We start from the raw sequence: 18,645 nt of genomic DNA, 5'->3' as shown, positions 1-18,645 counted from the left end.
GTGCGTCTGGGAGTCGACAGAGAGGGCACAGGGAAAGGACAATAAAATGATTCTTGCGCTAAAGGCTGCTTGCTGAGCCTCGTGGTGAGATGTTTTGATTATTGATATGCGCAAGCGTGATCATCCCAATGAGCGGCTCCCGTTGGAGCGCCGGATCACCGGTAACGCTGGCTGAGGCACCGCAGGTGGTCCGACAGGGGGAGGGAGAGAGAGAAGAGGGAGTGAGTGAGGACGGGGGGCGGGGGGCGTGCAGCACATTGGTCGGGCCACTTTTCTGACGACACACCAACAATCGTCAACCTGTGGATAGAGTGCGCGCGGTGCTCTGTTGTCTCCTCCGCTGTCACTCTCGCCGAGCCCGACCCTTGGACATCCAGGACGCATGAACTGGGAGAGGGCGCCGGTTCGCTTCCCGAACGGAGGAGAGGAACCGAAAAGTTGAGGGGTCGTGCGCCATGCCCGCTTCATGAATGGCCGGAAAATGGAGGAGGTGCCATTCGAAAGAGTCAAGACCCGGCGGCGGAAGGGTCACTGCCCGGCCGGTGCACCCTTGGGCGCCATCGCCTGCGAGGACGAGTTCAACAGCCAGGAGCTGGAGGTTCTGTTCCAGAGCTACAACCTGAAGCTGGAGCAGACCGCCACCCTCAAAGCGCTGGCGGTCCTCATCGTGGCCGCGTCGTCGCTGTCTTTGATGGAGCTGCTGTCCAGCTCGCGCCTCACCTTATCCAAGGGCTCCTACCCGGTGCACTGCGTGGTGTTCCTGTCTCTGTTTATCGTCACCAACGTCAAATACCTGCAGGTGACGCAGCTGCAACAGATCGCGAAGCTGGCCCTGCTGTTCAGCTTCACCTTTGCGCTGCTCTGCTGCCCGTTCCCGCTGGCGCTCGGCACGTCGGACCTGGTGAGCGCCGCTGCCCCTGAGCAAGGCGTGTGGCAGCTCATGCTGGTCACCCTCGTGGCGTACGTGCTGCTGCCGGTGCGGACGCTGCTGGCTGTGCTGTTCGGGGTGATGCTGGCTGCATCGCACTTCATTGTCATAGCGACTTCGGTCACGGGAAGAAGACAGAAGCTGTGGAGACCGGTAAGTGCTGCACCCGTACCCCGGTCTCTGCTGGTACCGGTACCCCAAAGATACTGCCTGTCTTAGACAACAGCCTTCTCTCCGCCATCATATCAAATAGCGTGAGGTTGTAAGTTGAGTCGCTCTTTCACTCAGCTACAGTCCAGGTACGTTTGAGAAACCGGTCCTGGGCAGACTGGAGTTGTAGTGGGGAAGTCCCAGCTGAGCTCTGAAGCACCTGTGAATGTGTGAAGAGCCAGTGTGCTTACTCACCGACGTTCTCTGGGGAAGAAAAGGTTAAAACAGTGATCGATTTTGGCTCCAGACTGTTGTAGCTTGTAAACTGGAAACGTGCAGCAAGTTTCACTTTTGCGCACCAGTGTGAAGCAGAGGAGCTGTCCAGCCGCCGGTGCTGAAGCAGCTGCTGAGGATTTCTGCACAGTCTCATTCAGAACTATTGATTTTTATATTTAAGATGTATTTGTTCAGTCTGGTCACTGGTGTTGAGCAGGCCTACCATGTCCTTCTCTGATTTGACTTTTAGGGTCTCACTGTAGTTCTGTAAGCCACTTTAAATAAAGCAGCGTCACACACAGCAGTCCTTTCATGAATCTCCCTTTAGAGGGAGAAGGTTAAACTACTCAGCAATTAGGAGAAAATATCAAAGTCAAGAGCAAAGTCTTAAATAAAGAAAACAACATTGTACACATGGAGTTTTTTCTGGTCTCATCCTGTAGATTAGGAACAACTGCAATGAACCTAGAAGTGTTTTATTCAGCATGAACTGGAGTGAAGTCCTGTTTTGCATTCTGCTCATTACAATACTGGAGTGTTTCTCTGTGCCATTGATTCCAGGAAGGCCAGAGGTCAGAGTTCAGAGTAGCCACAGTTCATCCTCCAAATTAAATATCTGGCTGGATCAACAGTTTCCGATCAGTAATCAATAAAGTAATTTGTCTGTCAGCCATTCCACTGTACTGCCTTTGTTCTGCGAGCCAGACCTGTATATCATGTGTTGACCTTGATATCTGCTATGGATGAATCAAAGACTGTTATGTCTAATATAACCAGGACGTAGGACTACACATGCACGAGCACGTGTGCGTCTTCAGGCTCATGTGCACGAACAGCGTGAAGCTCCTGCCTGCTCTGTTTGGCATGTCTGTTCTTGTTTGTGTGCAGCTGGTGGCCAATGCGGTGCTGTTCACCAGCGTCAACTTGTCGGGGGTGTTTGTGAGGATTCTCACGGAGCGCACCCAGAGGAAAGTCTTCCTGCAAGCCCGCAACTGCATCGAGGAGAGGCTGAGGCTGGAGGATGAGAATGAGAAGCAGGTGAGGTGTGAATTTGTGCACGCACACAAACAGAAGCACGGACAGATGGGAAAAAAAAAAAAAAAAGCTCCCCTCACCTGGATGCTCATGTGTGTTCGTGAAACCTTCGCAGTCTCGAGAAGTTTGTGTGTGTGTTTTTTAAAGGTTTCAGGTGCCAGTATAATCTAACAACCTGCCCACAGTAACTATGACAGCAGCTATTTAAGGAAAGAACAATTACTGTGGCACATGCACCAGCGCCACACATTCCACCCCCTCCGCACACACCTACATGGAGCAGTTTAACTAAAGCACAATCAGGCAACTTTACCACACAGAAACACGTCGTTGTGCACTGCACCCTGCTCGCCCAGCGTGCATCAAACCCACCTACACCAGTGGTTAAACAGAGAATTAATCACCCCATGCATTGTGTATGTTATTTCTCTACGTCACACCATATGTACAACACTGGTGAATGCACGTGCACATTTAGCACCTGTGCTTTGTAGATTACATGACGATACTGCTGGGAAAACGCAGCAGTAACAGGCTCACTTCTGACAGGTAATTACACAAGCAGATTGCTTTCATGGCCTCCGTACTACAGTAAAGGTCACAGTTTATCTGGGTGAGAGAAACACACACAGACCCCTGATTGGGATCTATCAAACAGCCAGTAAGCTGCCTGCAACCAGACGGCTGCCACGAACAAATGTCTTAGATTTGAATTTCATCCATCAAACAGGTTTGTGGCTATCAGTCAGGTTTATGGTCACGTTTTTGCTCTGGGCTCAATCAACCAGAGGCTCTATTGATTCCCTAACATGTGATGGCCATGTGCAGTATGTCTGGGCAGTAAATTAACTACTCAATTCAATAGCGAACACAGAAGCAATGTGTACTTTCCTCTTGACTCGTGAAGGTTTACGAGGCAAAAATACGATATAATACACACTCAGTTCCATCGTGACTTCACAGGCGATTCCTTAAACAACTCCTCACATCCCCGTGACACAATAAGACACACTTTTTACTCTTAATGAGAGTTTAACAAAATAATCCAAGCTCCAAGTCCCCTGACCGGCCTTTATCACTGGCTTTCAGCAGATACTAATATGCAACATCTCAAAGACAAGTGAACAACCGGAAGGTCATGTGATATGGCTGGGAATGGGAAAAGGTAGTTACAAAGGGAGTTAGCACTGACACAAGTCTATTTGCTAAGTCAAGAATGACAAAAAAGTATAGTCCGATACTGATCTGGTGACTAAAAGTACTTGGGGTTAAGGATTAGGGGAAGTTCAAAGGTCATGAATGTCGTCTTCTCTAAAGGTTTGTGGACACCTTGTGCAAACAACAAACTGGACTCCTGCAGTTTCAAATTGTTAAGTTTTTGTTTTTGTTCATCTGCAGGACTGAAAACATTGTGTTAAATGAGAAGCCAATGCTTCATTTATAAACCAGTACAATTAGAGCTGCAGTCAAACAGGGCACACAGCGTATGAGCCTGGGACACATCAGAGAAATGGGAATCATTATTATGTGATTATAACACATTCAGGGAACAGCAACGGAAGATATTAATAAAGCTGACACACGAATTATCTCATTAAAACCCGACACATGTGCAGAAGAGTGCAGAAACTGAAGCAGCGGCTCATATGGCCACGCACACGCCAACACTCCTTCCTTCGGTTAAGTGTGATGGGCTGTTTGTAAAAGCTGCTCTTCAGTTTAGTTTTTTATTCGCAGGTGAGCAGCCGCTGTATGAATGGATGTGTAATATGAAACTGTGTTGGAGGGAGACACAGGAGAGTCCCGGCTGCTTTTATAACCTTGTCTCTCCACAACCATTCAGCAGAGTCGCCTGATGATTCACTGTGCATTCACAACCGACTGACATCCTGCTAGAGATACTTCTGCTGCTGCAAGTGACATTATTCTCACACAAAAACAAATATGCTGCCCTCTGAAGATAAATGTTAGGTCAATGAGCAGTGAAAAGCTCAGGTGATTAAGGTATTTGACAGAAAAGCAGTTACAGTAGGTTTTCATGGTTGTAAAACGCTTCGGCATCTCACGGTTCATGTCCACTGCAGGAAGTGTGTTTTAGCTTCCTAATCCTTATTAACTATAACTAAAGGTTATTTGCCACAACCACTGGCCTTCCTTAACCCAACGCTTACCTTAGTTTTCTTGCACAGATACTGTCAAATTGAGACTTAATGTAAATGAATCATTAAATTAATATTTTTAACAATTTAAGATTCAACTTTGGAATTTGATTAATAAATAATTAATGAATAATCACAGATCAATTTTCTAAAGTGGAGCCCTAACTGTTTGTGGTCTTTGTGGGTTAAAGCATGGCTGTAAATTCTGTGTATTTACATTATTGATTATTTATAGTCCATTCCCTAAAAATGTCACATGATCAATATCTGTTCTGAGAGGTCAATGTGGCAGCTGTCATGTTTTGACAGGACAACATCAAAATCTTCGGTTTAAGGGCTGCAACAGGACTTTTACCACCGATTCGTTTTTGTTAAATTGTGCAACTCAATTTCCTAAAATGTCGCGTCTGCAAGTTACTTATTTTGCCCAGCAAGCAGCTAAATTCCCAAGTAAATTAAGTTTTTTTATCGTGTATCATTTAAAGGAGGGCACAGAGCGTATCTGTTTGCATATGGCTGAATGAACACGAGCACAGAGTACATATATTTGTGTCCAGTATAAACTTTGACCCTCTCCCTCTTCAGGAGCGTCTGCTAATGAGCCTACTGCCCAGGAATGTTGCCATGGAGATGAAGGAGGACTTCCTGAAGCCGCCTGAGAGGATCTTTCACAAGATCTACATCCAACGTCATGACAATGTCAGGTACGGGGAGGGGGGGGGTGTTTTGATCCATGTGTCATCTGTGCTGACGTCAAGGTCAAGAATAGATGGAGTAATTAAGAGTCGCCATTAACGCAGATGAAAAACACTACGGAAAGGTCAGCAAACGAAAAGGGTTAGAGCAGATTTAAAAACGACCTCGTCCTCTTGTGATAGATGTTTACATTAGTGTGAGAAATATATTAAACAAAGCAGTGACTGTGATATTACGTGTCAAATATTAAACCCTTGAGAATGTTGGTTTATTAGAAGGTCAGCTGCAGCCAGAAGGAGGTACTGTCTTTTTCTGTACAGGGGGTGGATAAGTCTTGACATCCTGTACTGCAGTAACAGTCAAACTCCTCTGTTCCAAGTAAAAGTCCTGCTTTCCAAATGTTACTGCAGTAAAAGTACAAAAGTATCAACATCCAAATCTACTTGAAGTATCCAAAAGAAAAAGTAGTCATTGAGCAGAATGGCACATGAATGTATCTGATATTATTGGATTCTAATTATTGATGGATTATTGTGTTGATCACTTTAATGTTGGCGCTGATGTTAACTACCTTATATACTTCTAATATGAAGTACTTTATGTACCGCTGGGTAGCTGATGTTAACTACCTTATATACTTCTAATCTGAAGTACTTTATATACTGCTGGGTAGCTGACGTTAACTACCTTATATACTTCTAATATGAAGTACTTTATGTACCGCTGGGTAGCTGATGTTAACTACCTTATATACTTCTAATCTGAAGTACTTTATATACTGCTGGGTAGCTGATGTTAACTACCTTATATACTTCTAATTTGAAGTACTTTATGTACCGCTGGGTAGCTGATGTTAACTACCTTATATACTTCTAATTTGAAGTACTTTATATACTGCTGGGTAGCTGATGTTAACTACCTTATATACTTCTAATCTGAAGTACTTTATATACTGCTGGGTAGCTGATGTTAACTACCTTATATACTTCTAATTTGAAGTACTTTATATACTGCTGGGTAGCTGATGTTAACTACCTTATATACTTCTAATCTGAAGTACTTTATATACTGCTGGGTAGCTGATGTTAACTACCTTATATACTTCTAATTTGAAGTACTTTATATAACGCTGGGTAGCTGACGTTAACTACCTTATATACTTCTAATATGAAGTACTTTATGTACCGCTGGGTAGCTGATGTTAACTACCTTATATACTTCTAATCTGAAGTACTTTATATACTGCTGGGTAGCTGATGTTAACTACCTTATATACTTCTAATATGAAGTACTTTATGTACCGCTGGGTAGCTGATGTTAACTACCTTATATACTTCTAATCTGAAGTACTTTATATGCTGCTGGGTAGCTGACGTTAACTACCTTATATACTTCTAATATGAAGTACTTTATGTACCGCTGGGTAGCTGATGTTAACTACCTTATATACTTCTAATCTGAAGTACTTTATATACTGCTGGGTAGCTGATGTTAACTACCTTATATACTTCTAATTTGAAGTACTTTATATACTGCTGGGTAGCTGATGTTAACTACCTTATATACTTCTAATCTGAAGTACTTTATATACTGCTGGGTAGCTGATGTTAACTACCTTATATACTTCTAATTTGAAGTACTTTATATAACGCTGGGTAGCTGACGTTAACTACCTTATATACTTCTAATATGAAGTACTTTATGTACCGCTGGGTAGCTGATGTTAACTACCTTATATACTTCTAATCTGAAGTACTTTATATACTGCTGGGTAGCTGATGTTAACTACCTTATATACTTCTAATATGAAGTACTTTATGTACCGCTGGGTAGCTGATGTTAACTACCTTATATACTTCTAATCTGAAGTACTTTATATGCTGCTGGGTAGCTGACGTTAACTACCTTATATACTTCTAATATGAAGTACTTTATGTACCGCTGGGTAGCTGATGTTAACTACCTTATATACTTCTAATCTGAAGTACTTTATATACTGCTGGGTAGCTGATGTTAACTACCTTATATACTTCTAATATGAAGTACTTTATGTACCGCTGGGTAGCTGATGTTAACTACCTTACATACTTCTAATATGAAGTACTTTATATACCGCTGGGTAGCTGACGTTAACTACCTTATATACTTCTAATCTGAAGTACTTTATATACCGCTGGGTAGCTGATGTTAACTACCTTATATACTTCTAATCTGAAGTACTTTATATACTGCTGGGTAGCTGACGTTAACTACCTTATATACTTCTAATCTGAAGTACTTTATATACTGCTGGGTAGCTGATGTTAACTACCTTATATACTTCTAATATGAAGTACTTTATATACTGCTGGGTAGCTGATGTTAACTACCTTATATACTTCTAATATGAAGTACTTTATGTACCGCTGGGTAGCTGATGTTAACTACCTTATATACTTCTAATTTGAAGTACTTTATATACCACTGGGTAGCAAATATTAACTACCTTATATACTTCTAATTTGAAGTACTTTATATACCGCTGGGTAGCTGATGTTAACTACCTTATATACTTCTAATTTGAAGTACTTTATGTACCGCTGGGTAGCTGATGTTAACTACCTTATATACTTCTAATTTGAAGTACTTTATGTACCGCTGGGTAGCTGATGTTAACTACCTTATATACTTCTAATTTGAAGTACTTTATGTACCGCTGGGTAGCTGATGTTAACTACCTTATATACTTCTAATTTGAAGTACTTTATATACCACTGGGTAGCAAATATTAACTACCTTATATACTTCTAATTTGAAGTACTTTATATACCGCTGGGTAGCTGATATTAACTACCTTATATACTTCTAATTTGAAGTACTTTATATACCGCTGGGTAGCTGATGTTAACTACCTTATATACTTCTAATTTGAAGTACTTTATGTACCACTGGGTAGCAAATATTAACTACCTTATATACTTCTAATTTGAAGTACTTTATATACCGCTGGGTAGCTGACGTTAACTACCTTATATACTTCTAATTTGAAGTACTTTATATACCACTGGGTAGCAAATATTAACTACCTTATATACTTCTAATTTGAAGTACTTTATATACCGCTGGGTAGCTGACGTTAACTACCTTATATACTTCTAATTTGAAGTACTTTATATACCACTGGGTAGCAAATATTAACTACCTTATATACTTCTAATTTGAAGTACTTTATATACCGCTGGGTAGCTGATATTAACTACCTTATATACTTCTAATTTGAAGTACTTTATATACCGCTGGGTAGCTGATGTTAACTACCTTATATACTTCTAATTTGAAGTACTTTATATACCACTGGGTAGCAAATATTAACTACCTTATATACTTCTAATTTGAAGTACTTTATATACCACTGGGTAGCAAATATTAACTACCTTATATACTTCTAATTTGAAGTACTTTATGTACCGCTGGGTAGCTGATGTTAACTACCTTATATACTTCTAATTTGAAGTACTTTATGTACCGCTGGGTAGCTGATGTTAACTACCTTATATACTTCTAATTTGAAGTACTTTATATACCACTGGGTAGCAAATATTAACTACCTTATATACTTCTAATTTGAAGTACTTTATATACCGCTGGGTAGCTGACGTTAACTACCTTATATACTTCTAATTTGAAGTACTTTATATACCGCTGGGTAGCTGACGTTAACTACCTTATATACTTTAGTCACATGTTGCGTCTAGAGTATTTTTATATAATTATGTAAAATGATATAAAAGTCATATATCAGGGTTAAAGGAACCTCTGCCAATGCAAAGCCTATAGAGAATTATCAACTGAATCAGGTCCCCTCAGCTTTACAGAGCTTCGTAGTGAGTTACAGCTCAGTTTAGTGTTCAGACTAGAGCCCGACCGATATATTGTTTTGCCGATTTTATCGGCCGGTATGAGTCTATTACTGATATATCGATATCGGTGAATATGCCGCAGATATTAACATTTTATAATGTGCGTTTATGTTTATATATTCTGTTTATGTATACTGTATTCTATATACAGTACCAGTCAAAAGTTTGGACACTGCATTGAAATGCCATTACCTGTGCAAGTGTATCCAAACCTTTGACTGGTACTGTACTATAATATACACATAAATAGTATCAGCCGATATATCGATATCTGATTTTTATTAAACTTCATAATATCGGTAATCAGCCCCAAAAAACCCATATCGGTCGGGATCTAGTTCAGACCAAATTTTAAATGTTCTAGTTTGCTCTCGTAGAATCATTGTTGGCAAAAAAGTCTCTAAAAAGCCACTGTACTTTTCCAGCTCAGCAGCAAACAGCAGAGAAACACGGAGATGAGCTGGGAAGAGTTAATTTTGGACTTACTGTAGATGGACTACATGGACACAGGCATGGCTCCAAATGAACCACGATGTTTCTCTGTTTCTCAGCAACAACATTTCATTTTCTGGATAAGAATAAATATCCAGCCAATTTGTAGGTTTCTATTGCAGCTGTGGCCTCTAGAAACTAACACCAGATTAAAGAGAACAGTTACTATGGAGAATCAAAGATTCACAGCTACTAAGTTTCTGTCAAGAGAGGCTCGTGTTAAAAATAAACTGAAGCATATTCATGTTACTGGGAGCTTTGTGTTAAGGACTGGCACTGTCTGAAAGTGGATCCTAATTCACTTTGTAAATTTAATCTTAATCTTAATCTGGAGTCTGCATGTTGTCCCTGTGTCTGTGTGGGTTTTCTCCTCCCACAGTCCAAACTCATGCAGGTCAGGATTAGGGTCTGGACCCAGGTGGACCTGGGGCCTTTCTGTGTGGAGTCTGCATGTTGTCCCTGTGTCTGTGTGGGTTTTCTCCTCCCACAGTCCAAACTCATGCAGGTCAGGATTAGGGTCTGAACCCAGGTGGACCCGGGGCCTTTCTGTGTGGAGTCTGCATGTTGTCCCTGTGTCTGTGTGGGTTTTCTCCTCCCACAGTCCAAACACATGCAGGTCAGGATTAGGGTCTGAACCCAGGTGGACCCGGGGCCTTTCTGTGTGGAGTCTGCATGTTGTCCCTGTGTCTGTGTGGGTTTTCTCCTCCCACAGTCCAAACACATGCAGGTCAGGATTAGGGTCTGAACCCAGGTGGACCTGGGGCCTTTCTGTGTGGAGTCTGCATGTTGTCCCTGTGTCTGTGTGGGTTTTCTCCTCCCACAGTCCAAACACATGCAGGTCAGGATTAGGGTCTGAACCCAGGTGGACCCGGGGCCTTTCTGTGTGGAGTCTGCATGTTGTCCCTGTGTCTGTGTGGGTTTTCTCCTCCCACAGTCCAAACTCATGCAGGTCAGGATTAGGGTCTGAACCCAGGTGGACCAGGGGCCTTTCTGTGTGGAGTCTGCATGTTGTCCACCTGTCTGTGTGGGTTTTCTCCTCCCACAGTCCAAACACATGCAGGTTAGGATGGTTGGTGACTCTACATTGTGGGTGTGTGTCTGTCTGTGTGATTGGCTGCTGATCTGTCCAGGGGGGACCTGCCTCTCACCCTAGATGAGCACCCCACTACAGAATAAGCAGTATAGAAAATGTATGTTTATGATCTAAGAATAGCACCAATAACACACAGTCTATGGCAGGCGGTGCAAATCAGTCTTACTGACACTGTGGATTAAACTATCTGTAACCAACTTGTCTAGTGATGCACTTTTTAAATTTTAAATAAATCTGATCCTTTAAGTCATTTATCAGGGTCTAGAGTCAAACTCATATACAAGGACTGTTGTGTTTTCTGTCACTGTAAGCTTTTTTTTTTTGTGATCAATATTTTTTACTATTTTCTCACAGTTCCTCATTTGAAATTAAACCAATTAATCATAAAGTTGTTTCATATTCAGCTGTTAACTACAGTTAATTATTTATTGATTAAAATAATTGATCAACCATAAACGCCAAACTCTCAGTTCTAAATTGTTGAGAAATTTTCCTGTTTTGTACAAGTTTTACATCAATGCTGGTTGAATAGCTTTTTGGTTTTTGGGTGCTGTGACTGGGCTCTCCGTCTGGTTCTCATCCTGCAATGGACATTTTAAAAAGGATTAATTAAACAACACAGTAGTTAAAAAAAAAAAAGAAAAAGAAATGATCAGCAATCGGTGATGAATACAATAATTATTTGGAGACCTGTCCTTGTGAATTTTATCAGCCCATTCAGCAGCCACCTCTATTGCATTTGTAATGAAGAACATAGAGAGCGTGAGAACCTGGCCTGACTTTGAGCTGATTACATTCCAGCGCAGCAGTAAAGAGAGAGGGAGAGCTGTATCAGTGCTGAGTGTGGGAGTAGAGGGCTAGGTAGCATGTCAACAGCACTCCTGTCAAGAGACAATCCTCTCCACTCCGTCTGTCTCTATGTGCTCGGCTCCCACACTCACCCACAGCTTGGGAACATCACCGCCCGTTCACCGGCATGGCTGCTGCACTGACACTCAGGCAAGCCTCATGCTGCTGCGCCCAGCGAGCCAGCTCCCGCTCGTCTCCAGGGAGCTGCTACGAGCGCACACAAATTTACAGGTGGTTAAAGATAAATAAATAAAAACACATCAGCTTTATGTTGCTGAGTAGGCACATGACAGCCCCCTGATGTGGACCCCCTTTGATGCGGCCCTGTGAACATTTAATCGCACACCTATTTAGCACCGCCACCACTCTGCTCTCCCTCTCTCCCACCTCCTTTGTCCTCTGTCCTCCTCTTGCCCTCTCCTTCTCACCCAGCACCAGCACGACCTGCAGCGCAGCACCATTCAGAGACAAATCACACAACAGAGCTCTTCTGTTGAGCTGCAGTCGTGATCCCAGCTTTGCATACATCAGGCTCCCGAGCAACTATACAGTGCTGCAAAAAAGAGCACAGCAACTCAGTCACGAAGCAGCGGATGAGCTCTCTTCATGTAACTGGAGCGAGGGATTGAACCTCAATACTTTTCGGATACCAACCAAAATGTGTTCCTAGCCACAAGCATCAGAAACACAGAGATCTGGGGTTGAAGGTCTGGTCTGATTCATCTTCTTTACTTATTCTCTGATGAAGGAGCTACAGAGTTCAATCAAAATTTGAGATTTATGGAAGCAAACATTGTGCATGGCCCCATGTGAATTAGGGCGTCACCATTACAGCTACTAAAGCTCACAATAAAGTATGAGGAAAAAAAAAAAAACAACAGAAGTCAAAGGGGTCATCAAACATTTAGCATGCATCCTCTGGGGACCACAAACACCTGTACAAACAGAAACACCAATCCGTTAAACAACCGGTGAGACATTTCTCACAAATCTACCGACCACCAGTCACATGTTTATGCTTGACCTTGAAAACAGTAGCTTGAGCTTTCAACAACATCTCATGGTCTTCCTCAACTGTCACTCACCTGAAACAGCTGGTCCAACTAAGAAAGACCATTAGCTGTAAATGAAAGCTTCAGAAAACACCAGTAAGTGGCTCTTTGGTTAAGTTCTCTTGCCTGTTTGTTGGTTATTTTTTACAGCTGTGTTCCTGCTGATTAGAAACGGCATCAAAACATGTTGCAGTAAAATGTAGGGTATCAGAAAAAAATTAGTATTTTGGTAACAGCACTCAAACTCAGGTATTATATTGGCACTAGTATCAAAGTATTTCAATTATTACCCAGCTCTACTCACAACCCTGGCTCGGATGCCTTTACTCCACAGGGAAGAGTAATGTTTTTGGACTGAGAATCAATAAGATCCATAACACCTTGTTTTGCTGCCATCTGGCCTGCCTCTGAGAAAATGAATGAGGGGCTAAGTAGCTTTCAACGCCTTTCTCAGCCTCAGTACAGCAGCTAGCCAGCAGCAGGCAATTTAGATCTGTAATTGATTTAGTGGTAGCCCTAAAAGATGCTTTCATTTATCAGGGATTGGATTATGAAACTCGCTGCTTGCTTCTCCTTTGATCGCCATTAACCAGTTTCTCTGCATATTTTCAGTCAGGAAACCTGTTACAGTAAAAACAGTTAACCTGTTTTTGTAGAATTAATTTTTTATTGCATTAAAAAGTGCAGAGTGATTGGTTCATGGGGAAAACAAGAAGAGAAAAGAATCTGTTGACATGACTTTGCCTCTTTAGATTAAAATCTCACTTTCTCTCCTGACAGCATCCTGTTTGCAGACATTGTGGGTTTCACCAGCTTGGCTTCTCAGTGCACTGCTCAGGAACTGGTCAAACTGCTCAACGAACTCTTTGGGAAGTTTGATGAACTCGCCACAGTAAGTCCCCCCACCCCCCACCCCCTCTCTCCCACTCCTGCTACACCATAATGAAAATGATCAAATAAACCATCCACACTCTCCCACAGACAAAATGATTAGAGAAATCTTTCACCTGTCAAGTCTCATCCCAACGGACATAATAGACTGAGATTCCCAGACCCTCATTCCAAGCTCTTAAGTTTTATTCTACACTCTCATGTTTGGTGCAATATTCTTAGTGAAGGTAGCAGAAAAAGCTGTAAAAACATTTAACACCGACTGCTTACACAATCAGCAGAGCCTGTGATATTAACATTAATTTGGACTTGTGTTTCTGCCAATATTTACTCCCCTTTAAGCTCTGTTTTGGTCGCCACCAACTTCTGAGAAAAACACCTAGGTCTTTAGCTGTTAGATCCTCCAGCATGTTGTCTCCAAGTTTGTCTGTTGCTGTTTAGTGCTGGGCAGCTACAGTGCAGCTTTTTAAAATCTTTTTTGCTGCCTGCAGCTACTGGAATCAACGTTTTAGACAGCTGGGAAACTGTACCAAAGCAATGTAACTGTAAAACACTGCTTATTTGGGTGAGACAAGAGAGTAAAATTGAAAAGTAAAAGTTTCTGTTATGAAATAATGTCACTGAGCCATCACAGTCAGCCTACAGTGAGGGAGGCAGATTGGCTGCAAGTGACACCAAACAGTTGGTGAGCTCCTGTTTCAGCCTGTTGTTCCTGTGCAGCACAAAAAGCCTCCAAGAAAACCAATGCATTATTTAGGCCTGGAGCTCATTTATTATGCCAAACCATATATTGATCCAAACAGTGAAAGTAAAGCTGAAGTAACTGACTGAAGTGGAGGAGGAGGAGGAGATGAAGGTCAAGAAGGATAGGGAACTGGAAAGGTGAGAGAGGGAGAGATAAGTGAACGGATTTTTAGACAGAGGGAAGACAGGGGCTGGGTTGTTTCTCTAAGTGTGTGTGTGTGTGTGTGCGAACTATTGGGACTACTGCAATAAATAAGAGAGAGACTGTATACTGTAGCATAAACTAAAGCAGAAAGCCTGTGTAGTGTTGTTTTCTGGGAAAGAAGATTAGGTGAGTGATAGGTTATCTGCCGCCAGACTACTGTGATCATATTAATACTACATAAGCCACGCACACACGCACACACACGCACGCACACGCACGCACGCACACACGCACACACACACACACACACACACACACACACACACACACACACACACACACCTTTACTGGTAGTTTTAAATATTTGTGTAAATTATATTATTTTTATAATAATGTATTTTTTATCTCAAGGAGGAAATCCTTCCTTAATTTTAAAGTCATATTTAACTGACCACTGAAATAAATGATATTAAATGTATAGGGTCAAATACTTTACATGAAATATTTAGTATTAGTGCACAAAGGGCCTATTTTGCTCTGTGCATACATGAATGTGCTTAGTGAACATCAAAAAGAGGTACTTAATAGCTTTCCAAAGATTGCCCAAAGTGACAGCTACACCACATTCACACTGAAACCTCAGTGTGCCATGTGCCTGATCTCTTCTTCTACCAGGCCCAGAGATCTCTTCACACAGTGTACTCTTACTCTCTTTCCACACACACACACACACACACACACACACACACACACACAAGTCACATGAACAGCAGGATTATCCCTCTTGAGTTCATTCTGCAGCTCAGCAATCAGTCATGGCTCAACGCAGAGAGCGAGACAGAGGGAAGAGAACGTGCAAGATACAAGGTGATATGTGTCTTGCTATCAGTGCTGCAGTGCTCAGTGAGCCTTTATATGGAAATCTTGTGATGACGATATATTGTGTGTGTGTGTGTGTGTGTGTGTGTGTGTGTGTGTGAAGCTGCATCCTAATTGAGATTTATACCCTGTCGTGTTAGCGGAAAGAGAAATTCACTTTCAAACCAGCTCTGTCACAGCTGCTGAGCCTGTCTGACTGCTGTATGCTACACAACACATGTATTCCCCAGAGGCTCAGTCTAAACATAACTGTAACAGACACACGCCTAACTTAACCTTAACCATAATGAAAACAGGACTCAATCAAGCCAAATTAGATAAACCATCCCCAATCAGCTGGTCTAAATTCTCTCTCCAAAAGCAAACACATACCTTCCTCGTGGGACAGTGCTTTCTGCTAGCTGATAACTCTTCTTTCATTTATGTTCTCACACACACACACACACACGCACACACACCCTCAGATTCTGTTACTAGTGTTGGGATAATCATCCACGTTCTGAATTCTCATATCCTCCCACGCCAGAATCTTTCTGCACCCGTGAGCAGAAAACCAGAGCACCCCATCCCCTCTCTTCTCATCTCCGCCTCTTACCCTGCAGTTGTCATGAATCCTCTGTATGTGTGTGTGTGTGTGTGTGTGTGTGTGTGTGTGTGTGGCTGTGCATGTATGTGTTTGTCACTCACAGGCTGCCTGCAGGCTAAGCTTTGTAGGGTCTACTGTTATGATTTTCTGATGACTGTGTGATACAGTGCCAAATGGAAACCCTGTGTGTGCTAAACTAAACCAAAGTGCCTTTACAGTACGTGTGCATGCAGTCATGCAGCTGTTTGGGCTTTTTTGCAGGTGTGTGTGTGTGTGTGTGTGTGTGTGTGTGTGTGTTTAAGATTGTTTGTGTGTCTTCATAACGGGTCTGTCTGGGAATGTGTGGGCGGGATTCTACTTCAAGAGCATGTCGGAGCAATTAGAGTTTGCCTCAACTACAAACACACACATGGCTGCACATGCACACACATCTGATCTCCATGAGAAGTGACATACAGTAACTGTAGGATCCATGTATTTTCTCTACAGTCCAATCTCATGTAACAGGAGTTAAAGTGTATCTTCTCTTCATGTAAAGTGTGAATGTAAAATGTAGAAATAGTCCACGGACGTATGCTATGATTTAGTTCCCTAACTGTTTTCAGTGTTCTTCATCAGACACCACTAAACATTTGCTTATTTGACAAGAGGAAATATTTTTTAAAATCTTTTTAAATGGTGTTTCAGCATTTGAGAAATTGATTATATACATATCAGGTAAAGGATATTATACAAGGTGAGTTGTCCTCAGCACAGTATGAGTAGAGCGTCTGTATCAGGACACCTTTGACTCCATTACAAACAGAACATAAAATGTAAAAAAGCAAAGCTGTGTTCATGTTGTAATCTATGTAATAGTTTGTTTTTAGTATTTCTAGCCGTGGTTATAAGTTAAATACAGCAGATTTATTGTTGCTATGGCTACCAGCAGTTTAATATCCCTTACGAACAGATTTAGCTTACTAATAATTGGTCCTTCAACTTTACTCTGTGACACTGAAGAAACAAGTGTCTCCAGCATTATTTTAGGAAAACAGCACCAACAAATTTATTGGGTTTGTCTAAGTTTAGTAGTTCACTGATTGTTTAGTATAATTATCTCACCGTCTCTGTGTTTGTGTAGGAGAATCACTGCAGGAGGATAAAGATACTGGGGGACTGTTACTACTGTGTGTCAGGACTGACACAGCCCAAAGCAGATCATGCCCACTGCTGTGTGGAGATGGGCCTGGACATGATTGACACGATCGCGTGAGTCTAACACATGCAATCGCTCATCTACATCTCAAAAACAAGCATCTGCACATTTGTACAGGCCAATTTTATCGTCACGGATTGAGGATTTGTGATGAGACTCGTTTCAAGTCAAGGGATTAGTTGTTTATTAAAATTGGACATCTTTCAAATATTATTGATTAATAATATCTGTCTTGCTACAGCTGCCTAAAAATGTCCATATGGGCGTGCTATAATGGCTCACATGGTAACAGCACTGTTTCCAATCAGTGTAATAACCAGTCATGCCATACTCACCACTGTGCTGCTCTGAAGGTCTGTTTTCATCCAGCAATTATTTGAGTTTTGCATGCACTTTGCTGTTTTTTTAGTTTATAATTTAAATGAAGATCAACACTTCTCACATAAAAAAAGTCTACCACCAACAGGAGGAAATATGCCTCTGAGCCACTGGAAGACTTTTAATGTAAACATTAAAGCTTTGGGTTTCTTTCACAGTAGAGTAACATCCGTCTAAAACAGCAATGTGGCCTTAAAGGGAAACGATAAAAAACAGACTTCGTACCTCACATAAATGAACAAGTCAGCAGGCAAACATGCGGAGGTTTGACTTTGATTAAACAGAATTGATAATTAAAGCCTGCCTCTAATATATCTATCTAATATATACCTTTGGATATAATCCATCCAAAGTAAAGGCCTGGTTCTCTCTGACACCCAGGTAAACAAAAGGCACTATGTGAGAATTCACAGTGACGATCACTAAGTGTGTCTTCAGTTTTTAAGAGATTTGGGTCAGCTTAAACTAAACTCAGCATTCATTAGTGCCTTGATAAATCCTTTCTCACAGATTTCTCTCACAGTCACATAGCTGGCTGTCAAACATTTAGGCTTGCTTAACATGAATGTAAAACCTGTGCAATGGTCAGATATGATGTAGGAAGAGTACAGCAGCAAAAACACTTTGTTTTTGATGTCAGTGTGGGCAACAGATACATTTTGTAGTCAAGACTGATTCAACTTGTGGGAAATCAGAAACATTTGGTGGCACACATGCATGCCACCCACTCCTTCCCACCAGCATGCTGACACATACGCAAAGCGACTTTACGTCATTTACTTGTGTGAGCACTTGCCTGTCATGTTCTTTTCTTGCTGCTCTGTCTGAGTGGACGGATGCTGCTGTAGGGCTCCTTTATCTCAGGGGACAGGTGCTGCCATACACACTCATCCCTGTGTGCGCGCGACTTCCCTCCTTCAGCCTGATGGGCAGACCGCATTTTGGTTCTCACCGCTCTGTAAACAGACACACACACACACACACACACACAGACTTCGTCAACCCTCCACCACTCTGTTCCCCTCCTCTGCTCCATCAGTGACTGCATCCTCGTCTGAAGTGACTGACCTGCCACTGGTGACAAGGAGCTTTGTGTAGTGATTTACTGAAGAGGAAAGGCTTTGGAAAGTCCTGTACATGTGAAGGTTGTTTGCACATGTACATGCATAAATATACACATGTGAATTCAATTTGA

The 18,645-nt window shown here is 42.0% G+C and overlaps 1 protein-coding gene across 3 annotated transcripts in view; it reads left to right on the top strand.

The window, feature by feature from the left end:
* The first annotated feature begins 466 nt into the window (after positions 1 to 466).
* The window catches only part of adcy1a (adenylate cyclase 1a), a 37,568-nt gene continuing 19,389 nt past the window's right edge, over positions 467 to 18,645 (top strand). For all 3 annotated transcript variants that reach the window (XM_026323593.1, XM_026323592.1, XM_026323591.1), the window contains exons 1-5: positions 467 to 1,081; positions 2,243 to 2,392; positions 5,134 to 5,252; positions 13,410 to 13,521; positions 16,998 to 17,125. In XM_026323593.1, coding sequence (XP_026179378.1) covers positions 467 to 1,081; positions 2,243 to 2,392; positions 5,134 to 5,252; positions 13,410 to 13,521; positions 16,998 to 17,125 — 1,124 coding nt within the window. The remainder of the gene's footprint in view (positions 1,082 to 2,242; positions 2,393 to 5,133; positions 5,253 to 13,409; positions 13,522 to 16,997; positions 17,126 to 18,645) is intronic.

This window comes from Mastacembelus armatus, chromosome 4 (genome assembly GCF_900324485.2).
Source record: "Mastacembelus armatus chromosome 4, fMasArm1.2, whole genome shotgun sequence".
NCBI classification, from domain to species: Eukaryota; Metazoa; Chordata; class Actinopteri; order Synbranchiformes; family Mastacembelidae; genus Mastacembelus; species Mastacembelus armatus.
The sequence above is the reverse complement of the archived record's forward strand: the minus strand, read 5'-3'. Positions and strand labels throughout refer to the sequence as shown.